General features: G+C 43.6%; 1 protein-coding gene across 1 annotated transcript in view; it reads left to right on the top strand.

Annotated features, from left to right (window-relative positions):
• The window catches only part of SPIDR (scaffold protein involved in DNA repair), a 667,795-nt gene that overhangs the window by 187,151 nt on the left and 463,071 nt on the right, over positions 1 to 17,573 (top strand). The window contains exon 7 of the mRNA XM_075353290.1: positions 16,033 to 16,133. Coding sequence (XP_075209405.1) covers positions 16,033 to 16,133 — 101 coding nt within the window. The remainder of the gene's footprint in view (positions 1 to 16,032; positions 16,134 to 17,573) is intronic.

Genomic DNA, 17,573 nt, shown 5'->3' with positions numbered 1-17,573 from the left:
GTTAAAAAAAATTCACAAGTTTGTCCAATAAAAGTGGCGCACGTTTTGCGCCATTTTCCGAAACACGTAGCGTTCTTATTTTTAAGGATCTATGGCTCAGTGATGGCTTATTTTTTGCGTCTCGAGCTGACGTTTATAATGGTACCATTTTTGCGCAGATGCTACGTTTTGATCGCCTGTTATTGCATTTTGCGTAAAACTTGCGGCGACCAAAAAACGTAATTTTGGCGTTTGGTAAACGGCGTAGTCGCAAAAAAATTCCAATCAGATTAATTGATTTTATATTTTGATAGATCGGGCATTTCTGAACGCGGCGATACCAAATATGTGTATATTTATTTATTTTTTAACCCTTTAATTTTCAATGGGGGGAAAGGGGGGTGATTTGAACTTTTAGGTTTTTTGTTTTTTTTTTTATTTTTTAAAACTTTTTTTTTTACTTTTTTTTTTTATTTTACTAGTCCCCCTAGGGGGCTATAGCGATCAGCAATCCGATTGCTGATCGCTATCTGCTGATCACAGCTTTACCGCTGTAATCAGCAGATTCAGTCACTTTGGTTTTCCCTCTGCTCTCGGCCGAGGGAAAATGAAAGTGAAACTTCGTAGCTGCAGGCGTCATCACATGACCCTGTGCTACGATGGCAACCACCGATAGTCACGTGATAACACACGTGACTTCCGGTGGGGGCGGCGGTGAGTAACAAACATGGCCGCGCGCATTTAAATCTTGCTGCCAGACTTTGGCAGCAAGATTTAAGGGGTTAATGGCCGCGGGTGGAAGCGATTCCACCCGCGGCTAGCAGGCACACATGTCAGCTGTTGAAAACAGCTGATATGTGTGCCGATCCACCCCGCCTGCCCGCGGCAGGGGGCGGGGCTTAACGGGACACGATCCTGGACGGATAGATCCGTCCAAGGTCGTGAAGGGGTTAAAGTCAAACTGAAAATAAGGGTTCTGATATGAAAAGGGAATAATATCAAGATATTGTTTATGACATAGTATGGGGGAGACAGAGAGGTATACGGAGTAGAGTCATAGTAATACATGTTGGACCAAGTCCCAAATCGTTTATGGACTACCATAGTTAATACAGATGGAAATTTATGTATAGATAGAGGATGCAGATCTGGCGGGGAGCAATTCTCCCTGGAAAGTCTACTGCACTTGAGGGGGTGCTATACCGTGCTGGACAAGGTATAGTTAGATACAGCCTCCCCCAACAAAGTAGGTGGGCGAGGACATCAGGACATAGTTGCTGGTGCCTTAGTCCACCACCACCTACCTATACTTGAGAACAAATTTTTTTTTGTTCTCTCTCTTTTGGTTTTTCTTTTCCTCTTTTCTACTTCTATATCCATTTACTTTTCCTTCCTTGATTTCTGGACTTTCAAATATATTTTGCTATAAATCTGTTAAAAATCACACTTGATCTAACCCTTCTCTGACAGTTTTCCCCGTCCATCCGTGTCCTTCCCTTGTTTGTTTAACAGCTAAAAATAGACATGGCGGAACTAAAATTCGGATCTTTCAACACAAAGGGCTTTAATACGCCACAAAAAAGGACCCAAATACTAGCTGAAATGCACAAACAAAGTCCATATAGTGCTCCTTCAAGAAACACATTTTAAAGTGGGCCATGTCCCAAACTTGAGAGATCGCAACTACGTAACATGGTTCCACAGCGCCAATACTGAATCCCGGTCAAGGGGGGTATCGTTGGCAATGCACAGAAATCTGCCTCATTCTATTCTAGACACGAAACAGGATGCAGAAGGCAGATACATAATAGTTAAACTACGGATATATGATACAGTGTATACGGTGGCAGGATGGTATACCCCTAACACGGGACAGACACAGACATGCAGGGCCTTCCTAAAAGTTCTATCCGAGTTCGCAGAGGGAATAATGATTCTGGGGGGAGATTTTAATCTGTCTTTGAATCCCTTAGTAGATACCTCGGCTGGAAGGAGCAACATTTCCACAAAAAGATTGACCTCTCTGAAGCGGGACATACATCAGATGCACCTTATCGACGTGTGGCGCAGTATGCATCCTACGGGTAGGGACTACACCTTTTATTCCACCCCTCATGATTCGTACAGCCGCATAGATCTATTTTTAGTGAGTCAGTGTGTTTTGGCCTGGAGACCGAATCCCACGATCGGTAGTATAGTTTGGTCCGATCACGCCCCGGTCTTTTTGGCCTTTGTTCCCCCGGATGGGAGAAAGCGGGAGTGGACATGGAGACTCAACGATAACTTGCTCAAGGATGTAATCTGTATGACTGACATCAGGGAGACGGTTGGGGTCTTCATGTCCTCTCACGAAACGGACTCCACTTCGATGCCTCTACAGTGGGAGGCGTTCAAGTGTGTCATAAGAGGGGTGCTGATAAAGCATGGGGCGCGTACCAAAAAAATAAGGTATAACCGCATAAAAGAATTGTTGGACAGGATTCATAAGTTGGAAACAGCACACAAAAATAGGCAGTTGAGGGTAACACTAGCAGAACTCACAAAATACAGAGAGGAACTTAGGACAGTGCTGAATGAAAGATTTCTCCGATACCGGAACCATTATAAGCGATTCCTCTATCAGCATTCTAACAAATGCGGCAGATCCTTGTCCAATCTTCTACATCCCCGCAATCTTACAACATTTATACCTAGCTTGTGGAAACGGGGAGGAGGGGAAGCGAGCAACCCGGCGGAGGTCTTGGAAGAATTGAGGGGTTTCTACTCGGAACTGTATAACATTCAAGGGAGGTTCTCTGGCATGTCGTCACAGGCATTGGCTGAGCGCATTAAGGGGTACATGATAGACACAGCTTTGCCAACTCTGAAAAATGAGGAAGTGCAACAATTGGAGAGCCGGTTCTCAGAGGAGGAAGTGGGAGAAGCAATTAGGAATACCCCAAATGGGAAGAGTCCGGGCCCGGACGGATTTTCTTTTACATTTTATAAAACATTTCGGGAATTGCTTACCCCATTTCTGACTAAGGTCTTTAATGCAATTTCAGAGGAGACTCCCTTTGCGGCTCAGTCACTGGAGGCACATGTCACGGTCCTTCCGAAACCTGGCAAAGACCCCATGCTAGTGTCTAATTACAGACCAATATCTTTACTCACTGTAGATATAAAGTTATTCTCCAAGATCCTGGCTAACAGGCTGGCTCCCCTTCTTCCATCCATCATTGACACAGACCAAGTAGGATTCATACAGGGTAGGGAGGCGCGGGACAATGTCAATAAAACTTTACTGCTTATAGCCCACGCTAAGAACACGAATCAGCCCCTGGGAATACTATCAGTAGACGCAGAAAAAGCGTTTGATCGAGTACAGTGGGACTTCTTGAGGGCGGCATTAAAACAAATAGGGATAGGCCCTGGCTTTTTGAATAAAGTATTGGCCCTTTATACATGTCCATCGGCTAGGATAAAGGCAAATGGCTCCTTATCACAGTCTATACAAATCAGAAATGGAACAAGGCAGGGGTGCCCTCTTTCTCCGCTATTATATGTAATTACAATGGAACATCTTGCCAACGTAATCAGGAGAAATCCCAATGTGCACGGTATAGACGTAGGGGGGAAAACGTACAAGACGGCGCTATAGGCGGACGACCTGTTGATATACGTGTCTCAGCCACATATATCTTTCCCCTCTTTGATAGCGGAGTTTGAGAGATTTGGGGACTTAAGTAATTTCAAAGTTAACTGTTCAAAAACTGAAGCCTTAAATGTCACACTGCAGCCTCAGGAGGTTTCATTAGCTCAAAGTAACTTCCCATTTAAATGGCAATCCCAGACTCTGAAATACCTAGGCATCAATGTCCCTGCAGATCTGGAATTATTGTATTCAAAGAACTATTTACCGCTATTGACACGAACAATCAAAGAGCTTAGGACATATCATAAAAAACCCTTGTCCTGGTTTGGTCGTATAAACACATTTAAAATGGACATTCTTCCACGGTTTTTATATATATATTTCAAGCAGTCCCGCTTCTCCCCCCTACCGGGTTTTTTCGTACACTCAGGTCTGCCCTAACTCAATTTATATGGGGACACTCTAGGGCTAGAATAAAATATCACACACTTACTAGACATATCACTGCAGGGGGCGCAGGACTCCCAGACGTGCGCAGATATCATCGGGCGGCTCTAATGGTTCGAATGTTTGACTGGCATTTTAACGACCAGAATAAGAAATGGGTCAAACTTGAACAGGAAAGCTCATCTATTCCACTAAAATATCTACCATGGGTTGGGTCCAGGGAAGGGGTGAGACTGTCTGCAGCAAGTCTTTTTATTAAGGCTACACTGAGGACATGGGATCAGGTTAAACAGAATGGCGGATTGGTGGGTTGCCCCTTTCTCCTTGCTCCTATTATATCCAATCCAGAATTCCCCCCGGGAGTCGAGCGGGCCAAATTTCTACGATGGAGAGCACAACAGGATGGTAGGATTTATCATACCCTTAGGGGGGTCTAAATTAAGATCCTTGGAGGTTATGCAAACCATGGAACCTCCCCAGACATTATCCTGGATAGAATATAGAAAATTATATTCATTTGTTAACTCTAAGACACAAGGAATGGACGGAATATCAGAGGGCATGGCCTTACCCTTCGAGAAATTATTTATGCAGGATACTATACCCACGCATTTGATGTCACTTATATATAAGATGATAGGACAGGCGGATCCCTCTGCGGGCTCGGATCCCTCATATATGACCAAGTGGGAGGAAGAAATGGACACGACATTCACAGACACAGAAAAACAGAAAGCTTATATATTTACACATAAAATGTCGATTGCTGGGTACACCAAAGAGAAGAATTATAAGATCCTAACAAGATGGTATCAGTATCCGGTGAGGCTACACAGAATTTTTCCTTCGGTTTCCGAGATGTGTTGGCGATGTGGAACAATAAAGGGTACAATGATACATATATGGTGGGACTGTGCTAAAGTCAAGCCAATCTGGGAGGCAATCTTTCGAACATATACAAAAATAACAGGGAAAGGTACACCACAGACCCCACAAATAGCCTTGATGTCAATGCTCCCTGGGTCAATTAAAGCTCAAAAAGGGGATATACTGCGGTTTTGTTTGGCAGCAGCAAGAGCAGTGATTCCAAGACATTGGAGAACACAGGAGGCCCCGTCCTTGAGGGAATGTCCCAAATACACACCCTTATAAATAGCTCCAGTACACTTCTCCAGTAGTACAACTACAAGTCCCAGCAATGCCCTTGTAATTTGCTTCAGCACCCTTCTCAGACTGTAGAGCTACAAGTCCCAGCAATGTCCTACTCACTTCTGAATGCTGCTGGTCTGTTCTCTCAGACTATTCCACACTGGAGCTTCTGGATCCAACTGTTTGGAACGGGTGGGAATGTCAGGCAAAATCCTTCATCTGAGTGAGAGTTTCGGAGGTCGGCAGTTCCTGTTTGTAGTATGCCCTGGAGATGTAGAACTCTGTCTCCTCTCACAAGGAGTGGTGGCTTCAGCTCCCCAATATGGCTGAACCTCCTTCCACCCCACAGTCCTGTTCCCACTTCCCCCAGATTTGCAACGCACCTTGGGAATTGTAGTTTCCTGCAGTTCAAGCAAAGAAATAGCATCTTTAGAGGTGAATGTGGGTGGAACTCTATAGATACCTCCCAATTCAGGTTTCACATATGAATTAGCTATTATTGATTTGATAAGCTTAATTTTATTTTCAGAGTTCACCAACTTTTGAGAAGTTTTGGATTTTTTTTTTTTTTTGCAGACAACTTGACTCTCGGCTCTTCCTTGATGGCGCGTGATTGCTCTTCATCTTGGGTGTTCTTGTAATAGTGTTCCAAGTATTTGTTAAGTTTGAGGCAGGTTGAATTGTTCAGTGTATTTCCTAAAGTGATACAGTCAGATGTTTCTCTAACACATTAAAAGGATGCAGTATGAATCTGAGCCTGATTTTTTGTATACCATTTTAAATGATAATTAGGCGTATATTCACTGGTTGTAAAGCTTGTAATGGTGCAGCTTATAGTGCTAACCTTTCCTCATAGAAGACATTGGACATGTGGAGTTTTGGTGTAGGTAAACGTTCGGTGTAGGTAAACTGATCAGTAACGTTTCAGCAAAATGGACTTTGCATAATAGTTTTTACTTGACAAAATTCCAAAAAAGGTAGAAGTAATTCTGGGGAAAATATTTTTCTACTTCACATGTGGGAAGATCTGCATTTAATTGCACCCACATGCCTAGTCTGAGGCCTATCTCTGGTTTTTAACCTTGCTTCACCTTAAGAGCACTGGTGTGAATAAACACACTCCATGTCTAAAGAAATGTTGGTGGTAGTGGGGATGAGGACACAGTTTAGACTATTGTACAAATCATCTGCCCTTATAGTATTAACTGACTGAGCAGTAAAAAGTATTATATTATTTATTAAATGATAAATAACACTAGATCACTACGCAGTGTGAATTTTGATTTAGAAGGGGGTGCTCTTACAGCTTTAGCACAATGAATTAATTTTCTCATATGAAGGTTTCCTTCTTAAAGGAATAGTATTCCCAATTATTAGAAATGAGATCAAATAAAGAAATAAAAAATGATTTACCCTTGAATACCCCACCAAGCCGAACAGCACATATCTGGTGATCCCTCAAGATACTGTAATTCTTGTCCCTTCCTTCAGTTACCTATAGCTGCAGACTATCACTGGCCTGAGCAGGCACATGCTCTGCATATAAACGTCACCACTGAAGTAAGTGACTGACTGCAGCTGACAGGTGATTGATAGACGAGACTTTATTATGATTAAGGGCGAGAGTTTTGCCAAAAAAGCTTCAGTTTTAAATTTCCACTGTGGTTAGATAATTTATTCATTTTTTTAGTAAATTAAAATAAAATTAAATTTTAATTACCGGACAGCTGGGCTGCAATTATCTCCTTCCTCTTCTTGATTTTCTAATTTACTTGTATTAAAAAGTTTCCTACCATACTATCTAACTAGTATTCTACTTTTTTCATATTTCTTGTCTGATGATGCCTCGTTTGAAAATCCCAGTGCATGGTGGGATACACACAGCATCATAAAAACAGAATGCAGAGACTGCAATCATTGACACAGCCTCTGCCCCTCCCTGAAATGAAGCTGTCTTCATCTGTGTCCCTCTCTGCTCTCTGTGCACTGTGCGATATGGGCAGTTAGTGTCCGCTTTGTTGTCGGCTTAGATCAGTAATAATCAGCCGGAAACAGAGCAGTGTCAATTCCCAGCATGAAGGAGACTAGTGCTACTAGTGACGTCACTGGTCTCCTGCATGCTGAGTATTGACGCCACTCTGTGTCCTGCTAATTATTACGGATCTGAGCCGACAGCAGAGCACACGCTGTCACTGTGCAGATCGCACAGTTTCACAGCGAGCAGGGAAGGACAGAGCAGGTATGAGCACAACCCTAGAAATAAGCATCACAGATGACTCTTCGTTTCGGGGAGGGGCAAGGGCTGTGAGAGTGACTGCAGCCTTTGTCCTGTTTTCTCATGATGCTTTGTTTGAGTATCCCAGCTTGCCCTAGGATTCTCAAACGAAGCGTCATCAGACAAGACAAAAAAAATAGAATAAGGGTAAGTTCACACAGTGCGTTTTTGCACGTTTTTCGGGTACATTTTTGCCCAGAAAACTGCATGACTTTGCTTCCCCCAGTAAAGTCTGAGTTTTCATTTTTGCTGTCTGCACACAGCGTTTTTTTTCAGCTGCGTTTTTGTGATGACCACAAAAACGCAGCATGTCAATTATTCCCGCGTTTTTCACAATTGAGTGCAATGGGATGTTGAAAGACGCAATGAGAAACGCAAATTGTTATTATAGCTGCGTTTTGTTGTGTTTCTAAGACCAAAAACGCAGCTATAAATGCAGGAGGTGGGTAGTAAAGTGACATGTACAGGAAGAGGATTCCTTCTGTCAGTAAATACAGAAGCGTGAATCCTCCCGGTACCGTCACCACTGCATCCATGTCCAGTCCTGTGCAAGTCAGCTCCCGTGCGGCGTCATGTCTGGGCGGGAGGTGGTGGCAGCTGCGAAAACAGAAGTGAACAGTAGAAAAAAAAAATTCATACTCACCTGTCTGCAGACTCCTGGTGCCATGTCCGCTCCCAGCTCCTCTCCCGGTACCGCCGATCCTGCTGTGTGCAGTCTCCCCGGGTACGTGCGATGGATGCAGGACCTGGCGATTGATCACCTGATGCAGTCACCTGACGCGTCAGCTGATCGCAATTCTAGGGGTGACGCCAGCGCCCGGCCGGCTTAACCTGTCAGCGGATGCCATCAGGAGACTTCATCCCTGATTACCGGCAGCTCCTGCAGCGATCGGACTGGATCAAACTCCACTCCAGGAGCTGCCGGTAATCAGCACATAAGTGAGTATTTTTTATTTTTTTTTTTGCGCTGATGCATCATCTGATTGTATAAACTGCTTTTATACAATCAGCTGATGTGTGATGTGATTCACATCCTGGAACCTGACACATCATCTGATCACTTTGCCTTCCAGCAAACCGATCAGATGATATTGGATCCAGATTGGACGGCGTGGGACCCTTGACCCAGGATTACGGCGGAGGGGGGCTCTTTATTTCAATAAAGATGGAGTCACTAATTGTGTTGTTTTATTTCTAATAAAAAATATATTTCTGTGTGTTTTTTTTTTATCTTTACTAGAAATTCATGGTGGCCATGTCTAATATTGGCGTGACACCATGAATTTCGGGCTTAGGGCCGGCTGATAATATACAGCTAGCCCTAACCCCATTATTACCCAGCGAGCCACCGTCACCAGGGCAGCTGGAAGAGTTGGATACAGTGCCAGAAGATGGCGCTTCTATGAAAGCGCCATTTTCTGGGGTGGCTGCGGAATGCAATTTGCAGCGGGGGTGCCCAGAAAGCATGGGCACCCTGCACTGCGGATTCCAATCCCCAGCTGCCTAGTTGTACCTGGCTGGACACAAAAATTAGGCGAAGCTCACGTCATTTTTTTTTTTAATTATTTCATGAAATTCATGAAATAATTAAAAAAAAAAAAGAAAAGACTCCCTATATTTTTAGTTCCCAGACGAGGACAAATAGGCAGCTGGGGGTTGGGGGCAGCCCGTACCTGCCTACTGTACCTAGCTAGCATACAAAAATATGGCGAAGCTCACGTCATCTTTTTTGTTTGGGGAGGCAAAGAAATCCTGCATACAGTCCTGGAAGGAGGATGCTGAGCCTTGTAGTTCGACAGCTGCTGTCTGCTCTCCTGCATACACTATTGGATGGAGGATGCTGAGCCTTGTAGTTCTGCAGCTGCTGTCTGCTCTCCTGCATACACTATTGGATGGAGTATGCTGAGCCTTGTAGGTCTGCTCCCCCTGACTCTCCAGCATACAGTCCTGGATGGAGCATGCTGAGCCTTGTAGTTCTGCAGCTGTCTGCTCTCCTGCATACACTAGTGGAGAATGAAGAACATATGGAAGAAGGAAATGACATCAGACCTTTTTTTTTTTTCTTTTTTCAACAATCTTTAATGGCAATGTTCACTGATAAAAAAAAAACGCCGAAAAACGCAGTGAGAAAAAACGCATCAAAACGCAGCCAAAAACTCATAAAAACGCGGTAAAACGCATGCGTTTTTCATGCGTTTTTAAAGACGCTGCATTTCTGTGCGTTTTTAGCTCTAAAAAACGCACAAACGCAGCGTCAAAAAAACACAGTCTGTGAACCTAGCCTAACAGTTAGGGAACCATAGGGAGTTTTTTTATGTAAGGCTAAGTTCACACATCCTGTGTTTTCAATCCGTCAGGTCCGTCAGCAACGGATCAGTCATTTTCAAGATGGCAACTGATGCAACTGATGTGTTTTTCACAGGATTCCTTTCACAGGAATCCTGTGAAAAAACGGATCAGTTGCGTCCGTTACATCCGCTGTGCGTCCGTTTTTTGACGGATCAGTCATGATCCGTCTGTGTTTGGGACAGCCCAGTGGGCGTGCCAAGCATGCTGGGCATGCTCAGTAGAGCATGACGGAATCCTGCGCTGGATTCCGTTGTAAGACGGATTACGACGGAATCCAGCACCATAGACATGCATTACAAGCTTGACGGATGGCGACGGATTCCTGCGCGGCGCGTTAATTTTGACGGCCCGAAAAACGTTACATTCTGCGTTGCTCCCCGCTCGGCGGTCAGTCAAAAACGACGGACCGCGACGCAGCGGATGCAACGCAGGGTCATCAGCCGCAATCCGTCGCTAATAGAAGTCTATGGGGAAATACAGGATTCCTGCAAAATATTTTGCAGGTTACCGTAATTCCCCAAGGCGACGGATTGTGACTGATGCAAAACACAGGATGTGTGAACTTAGCCTAAGTGTATTGGAAAATAAATTAGATTACTGCACTAAATAGGGGTTTGGAATAAAATTTGAAATAGTTTTACTTTAGACAACCCTTTTAGGCTGTGTGTGCACTCGGAGTTTTTTTTAATGCAGATTTGGTGCAGTTAATCGTGCAGATTGTTGCCCAAATCTGCATGTTTATCGTTATCCCAGCAAAGTAAATGAGAATGCTGAAGTGCTGTGTGCAGTATTGGGTGCATAAAAATCTGCAGCATGTGAATTGTTGCTATGGTTTTTTTCCTGCATTTTTTAGCCCTTGCAGCCGTTAATTTCACACAAAAAAGTATAAAAATGTACCCAAAAATGCATTCATTTTTGGTGTGTTTTTCTGCAACAAGGTTTTTCTGGTGCAGAAAATTTGTGCACAAAGAACTCAGCGTGCGCACCTACCCTAATGTTATACAATGTGATAAGATAAGGCAAGTGAATACAGCACATTAAACAGTCTGTTGCATGTTGGTACTAAGGTCCAGAATTTATGAAGGACATCCCTTTTGTACACTTAAAAAAACCCCAATATATAGTAATTCTTTATTGGCTTTATTTTTGTCTATATCTTGCATATGTGAGATAGAACAATAATATTGTGAGGACCAGGACATGAGTGATGACAGTCCCTATACAGTTTACAGAAAGGATAGCATACATTGTAAAAAAGGCTGAATGAATTTAATTTAAATAGATTTTGCTGCTGATTTTGGTGTTGATTTGCTAGAAAATCTGCATACGCAAAGCTGACTTTTTCTGTCACAGATTTCGCTATTAAGTGTTACAAAATGGGTGCACATAAAACAAAATTGCTGTAATTTCAATACAGATTTTTTGATTCGCAGTAGATATAAAAAAAGTCTATACACCCTTTTAAAGTGTGAGGTTTTTGTAATATAAAAAAATTATATCAAAAATAATTTCAGAACTTTTTCCATCTTTGATGTCACCTGTACAAATCCATTCACAAACAAACTGAAATTCAAACTAAAATAGCGTGACTGCATAAGAGAGAACGCCCTTTTATAATTGGGGATGTGGTTTTGTTAAGAATTAGCCAATCACATTTAAATGTCTGTTTTATAGTATTCAGTACACAGCTGTAATCATTTACACTGATCCTGATTAACTCTATATGCAGTTCTCCTAGCATTTTCCTGATATTTTCTTAGTTGCATTTTACAGCGAAAGCCATGTCTATAAACATAAACAGCGTACAACACAGCAAAGGGATTTCATTATTGAAAGAAATCAGTCAGGAGAAGGGTACAGATTCTTTTTTTTTTTTTTTTTTTTTTTTTATACAAGTCATTCAATAACCATGGAACTTTATGAAACCGATCATTAATAAGTGCATACATTTGGCATAACAGTTACATTTCCTAGAACTGCTGCACATTCCTCAAAAATTGATAAAAGACAAGAAGAAAATTGGACCTTGGAGGCTGCCAAGATTTCTACAGCAACATTAACTCATTCACCCCCTTGGCAATGTTCCATTTTCGTTTTTTCCTTTCCTTCTTCCCAGATCCATAACTTTTTATTTTTCTTACAATATAGCCATATGAAGGGTTGTTTTTATGGGGGACGAGTTGTACTTCTGAATGACAGCATTCATTCTGGAACATGGAATATTTTTCTACTACACCAAGTGTGGTGTAATTGCAATAAAAAGTGCAATTCCACAATGTACAACATATGGTAAAACTGACCTGGCAGTATGATTTATTAGGATAGTACAAGTACGTAGATACGAAACTTTTTTCGTGGTGAAAAAAAAGTAATTTGTAAAAAAAAAAAAGTCGCTTTGGTTTCCAGTTTTCGAGACCCATAACGTTCTCGTTTTTCAGGATATGAGGCTGTGTGATGGCTTATTTTTTGTTCACTGAGCTGATGTTTTTACTAATACCATTTTGGGGAAGATGGGATGTTTTGATCGCCTCCTATTGCATTTCATTGCAATGTTTCTGCAATCCCCCCAAAAAAACATTTTGATTTTGTTTCTTCTTATTATGCCGTTTACCGAACAGATTACAATTTATTTTATATTTTTATGGATCGGGCATTTCTGAACTCTGCAATACCAAATATCTGCATTTTTTTATTGTTGTATTTTAAATGGGAGAAAATGGGGAGTTATTCAATACAAGGCTGCTGGGAAGTGTAGTATGAAGTGAGCAGAGAATCCTGAAGTGGAAGTGTTTGGTGTGAACAACAGAGCTTTGAACAAGTGACAAGAAACGAAGCAGAAAGGTATAAAACCGCCTGAAAATTGTCATGAAAGGTATATTTGGATCTTTATGGAAATTATATTGAGACCTTGTGCGTTAAAAAAAAAACAACGCAGGGGCAAAAACGTACCATAATGCGGCAAATATGCAACAAAAACACATGCGTTTTTTATGCGGTTTTTTTTCGGCCAGATGAGCGTTTTTCGCTGGAGAAACAAAACTGCAGTGTGCGCACATAGCCTTACAGTACCAGAGTTACTGTAGTGGACAGCCTCCCTAAGGCTATGTGCGCACTAGAAAAGTGATTTTTCTCAAGAAAATTTCTTGAGAAACTTCTGGGAGTTGAAGATTACCGCACCTGCGGTAAAAAACCGCACCAAAACCGCGGGAAAAACGCATCTGTTTTTGCCGCGGTTATGCCGTGGTTTTTCCGCAGGTTGGTCCCTGCGGGTGTTTTTTTTGCTGAACTGCAATAAATAATATAGATAATAGATAGATAATCGATAGATAGACAGATAATGGATAGAGGGAAAGATGGATAGATGAATAGATAGATAAGAAAGACCTATATAATGTCCCACCCCCCTGCATGTGGCACTAAAGGGTGCCTAACCTTGTATTTAGCCAAAAATAAATAAATAAATAAAAAAAATGACGTGAGGTCCCCCCATCTTTTGTAGCCAGCTAGGGTAAAGCAAACGGCTGAAGCCTGCAGACCACAGCTGGCAGCTTCACCTTGGCTGGTAATCCAAAACAGAGGACACCCCACGCTGTTATTTTACATTAAATAAATAAATTTAAAACAAAAAACGTGGGGTCCCCCCCATATTGGATCACCAGCCAAGGTAAAGCGGACAGCTGGGGTCTGATATTCTCAGACTAGGGAGGTCCACTGTTATTGGACTCTCCCCAGCCTAAAAATAGCAGGCTGCAGCCACCCCAGAAGTGGCGCATCCATTAGACGTGCCAATCCTGGCGCTTCGCCCCAACTCATCCCATTGCCCTGGTGCGGTGGCAAATGGGGTGATATATGGGGTTGATGCCAGATGTGTAATGTCACCTGGCATCAAGCCCTGGGGTTAGTGATGTCACGCGTCTTTCAGATAACCGACATCACCAACCCAGTCAGTAAGAAATAAAAAATAGACAACAAAAAAAGTTTTATATGAAAAAACTCCCCACATTCCCTTTTTCACCAATTTATTGACAAGAACAATCAAATCCGATTCCGGCGTAATCCAATAAGGGAGGGGGCCCACGACGATCCATACCATAGTCACTGTCCCAGTAAGTGAAGAACAGAAGGTTCCCCATTGGCTGGGAGAGTAATGCAGTGACCTGAGCTAACATCAATAGGTCAGCCCAGGTCACTGCAGGGGATGCCGAGTGCTGCCATCAGGAGGTTTGATGAGATCATTACCTGCTGTGATGATCTCCTGCAGTCCTGCCATCAGCCCTGTCACTTCCTTCTATGCCCGCCGCGTTCTCAGCAGTATCGCGAGACGTCACCGCCAGTGACAGTCTCGGGCCGTGGGCATAGACGGCAGTGACAGCGGTGACGTCAGGATGCAGGAGATCGTCACAGCAGGTAATGATCTCATCTCACCTCCTGACAGCAGCGCTCGGCATCCCTGCGGCTGCACGCACTGCTGTGTGTCAGTGTCTGCCTGCACTGCAGCGTGACAAGCTGCTGATACTGCGGGCAGACACTGACACTGCAGGGCGGGCAGCCGCGGGGCCGGAGTGGGACACTGACTGCACGGGCACCTGGAGGTCACACGGAAGTGCTTCTGTGCGGTGTCCAGGGAGTGTGACGTGTGTGTTTACTCTGCTCCGCTTCCTCTTCTGTCATAATGACATCACTTCCTGCAAAATCGCAGGCAGCGATGAACATTACCGCAGGTAAATCGCGGCTATACCGGGGGTATACCGCACATCATTTGCTACCTGCGGTATACCCCCGGTATTTCGCGATTACAGTGAATGGAGTGAAATACCGGGGGTATACCGCAGGTACCTGCGGAAAGGAAGTGACATGCACATTTTCTCAAGAAATTTTCTCAAGAAAATCTTCACAAAGAATTTTCTTGAGAAAAAAATGCAGTGTGCGCACAGCTATTTTTTTTCCCATAGGTTTTGCTGGGAAATGTCTGCAGAAAGATTTCAAACATTTCTCAAGAAATTTCCGCAGCAAAACCGCGGGTAAATCCGCGGGTAAAAACGCCTAGTGCGCACAAAGCCTTACGGGTACTACACACACAGCGAAATCGCTACTGAGATCGCTGCTGAGTCACGGTTTTTGTGACGCAGCAGTGACCTCATTAGCGATCTCGCTGTGTGTGACACTGAGCAGCGATCTGGCCCCTGCTGTGAGATCGTTGCTCCTTACACACAGTCCTGGTTCGTTTTTTTATTGTTGCTCTCCCGCTGATAAGCACACATCGCTGTGTGTGACAGCGAGAGAGCAACAATCCTGAATGTGCAGGGAGCAGGAGCCGGCGTCTGACAGCCTGCGGTAAGCTGTAACCAAGGAAAACATCGAGTAACCAAGGTAGCTCTCACGCTGCCAGTGCCGGCTCCTGCTCCCTGCACACGCTAAGCTAAGCGGTGTGCGCTGGTAACTAAGGTTTCCAGACGCCGGCTCCGTGCAAGCGCAGCATCGCTTGCACGTCGCTGCTGGCTGGGGGCTGGTCACTGGTCGCTGGTGAGATCTGCCTGTTTGACAGCTCACCAGCGACCATGTAGCGACGCAGCAGCGATCCTGACCAGGTCAGATCGCTGGTGGGATCGCTTCTGCGTCGCTAAAGTGTGACGGTACCCTAACACTTCAACCACCATTACATGAAATTATTTACCGTGTAAATATAGTGTGTAAGGTAGATTTGCGGTTGGAGCAGCACCATTTTACCTCGGCTTTCAATCTCAAAAATGATGTATATTTACCTCCGTTGCAACAAAAACTGCACTGTGTGTGCACGTTATGAACGCAGCCTCAGAGGTCTAACTAATCAGGTAATTAAAACTCCATAATATGTAAAATATACTTATTTTACTACATTTATGTTCTTTTCATTCTTTTTTTTTTTTTTTGGAAAGTTTAGTGCTCATTGTATTTTTTTTATTGTTTATGCAATAAACAAAGTCTTGATATTTGAAATGAAGACAATACCCTTTGGCACGTAAATTATATATTTCTTTGTAAAACTAATTGCACATTTTATTAGGTCTTAACTGTGCATAAGTGTCAGAACAATTCTACAGAAAGCAATGTTCTAAGGAAAAATAGATTGTAAATAGTCCCAGTTGTATGCTTTATTCTGTCTTTTGGCATAAATTAACACAACTCTTGGCCATATGGCACATTCTTGAATTCTCTGTAGGGGAGGCCTAGCTGAAAGACTGAATCGCCTGCATAACAGAGAGAGGTCTGCCATTACTTTTTGGAGGCATGAACGAGAATCTGATTGTAAAATTCTTTCAGGTAAGGCAAAATGTGCCTCAAATACTATAATTGTCATCTATCCTAATTTATTGAAAAAAAAAAAAAATGTTCTGTACAGTCGTGGCCAAAAGCTTTGAGACTGACACTAATTTTTTTTTTTATTTTTTTTTTTTTTTTTTTTTTTTTACGTTTGCTGCTTCAGTGTTTTTTTTAGATCTTTTAGCAAGATATTTCTATGGTTACTGAAGTACAATTTTAAGATTTTAAAGTTTTATTGAGAAATGCATCAAGTTTATGTAAAGTCTCAAAGTTACCGTTTTGACCCTATTTTTCAAAGGTCTTGTATTTTGCCACAGTGGATTTGGCCCAGAAGCTGATATCCATAACTAAAGACAATCCATTCTTCACCAGTGCTTGGAATTTATCATAATTTCTGTGTTTGTTTGTCTACCCACCTTTTGAGGGTTGACTATAGGTTCTCAATGGGATTGAGACATGGGTTTTTTCCTGCCATAGTCCCCAAGTTTGAATGTTTTTTGTTCACCTTTGTTCCCCCAAATTTTGGGGGAAAGTAGGGGGTGCGTCTTATAATCCCAATATACGGATTATATACTGCAGGGTCCAGGGGAGGTGGGGGCCGCTCTGGAGCCGTGCTGGGGGCTGAGGGAGGCTGGTGAGCTGGGGAAGGCTACAGCGGGAAATTTCCTGCTCCCGCTCATATAATATGCACTGCCGCTGTCTATCACCGTGGTGCTGAAACCGCACCGCGGCGATGGGCTGGGGGAGCAGCGCATATTATATCTGCCTGTGCTCCCTTTGATCGCAAATACCTCCCCTGTGTTAGATATGGCCCCCATGCTGCTGCCCATAGTAAAATAAGAAACTCTTTACTTACCTCCTCCTGCGTGTCTCCCCAGTCTCCCTGCTGCCGCTGTGATCATGCACGCAGAGATATCTCTCTGCTGTGCCGATCACATGACTGCACCGAGAACCAGGAAGTAGGAAGTGCAGGAGACAGGAGGAGCTCAACCCCACGGAGGGAGACACGAGGGAAGACAGTGCTGGAGAATGTAAGGAAAGAGTTTATTTTACTAAAAGCAGCAGCATGGGGGCGATATCTAGGACAGCGTGATGTGTGCCAGCCACAGGGGGCCGTGTGGCATCACTGGGGGCCGTGTGCCAGCCATAGGGCCCATGGGCCAGCCATAGGGGACGTGTGCTAGCAATAGGGAACATGTGGCATCACTGGGGGCCGTGCGCCAGCCACAGGGGCCGTGTTCTAGCCACAGGGGGCTGTGTGCCAGCCATAGGGGACATGTGGCATCACTGGGGGATGTGTGCCAGCACAAGGGGGCTATATTCAATATAAGGTGGCCATATCCAGATTAGGCGGGCTAATTTTAGGATGGGGGGGCTATGAGGGACATATACCCTATATGATTTGTTAGACTGACACTGGCATTATAAGACGTACCCCAT

The sequence above is a fragment of the Anomaloglossus baeobatrachus genome, chromosome 6 (genome assembly GCF_048569485.1).
Source record: "Anomaloglossus baeobatrachus isolate aAnoBae1 chromosome 6, aAnoBae1.hap1, whole genome shotgun sequence".
NCBI classification, from domain to species: Eukaryota; Metazoa; Chordata; class Amphibia; order Anura; family Aromobatidae; genus Anomaloglossus; species Anomaloglossus baeobatrachus.
Note: the sequence above shows the minus strand (reverse complement) of the source record. Positions and strands in the feature narration are given on the sequence as shown.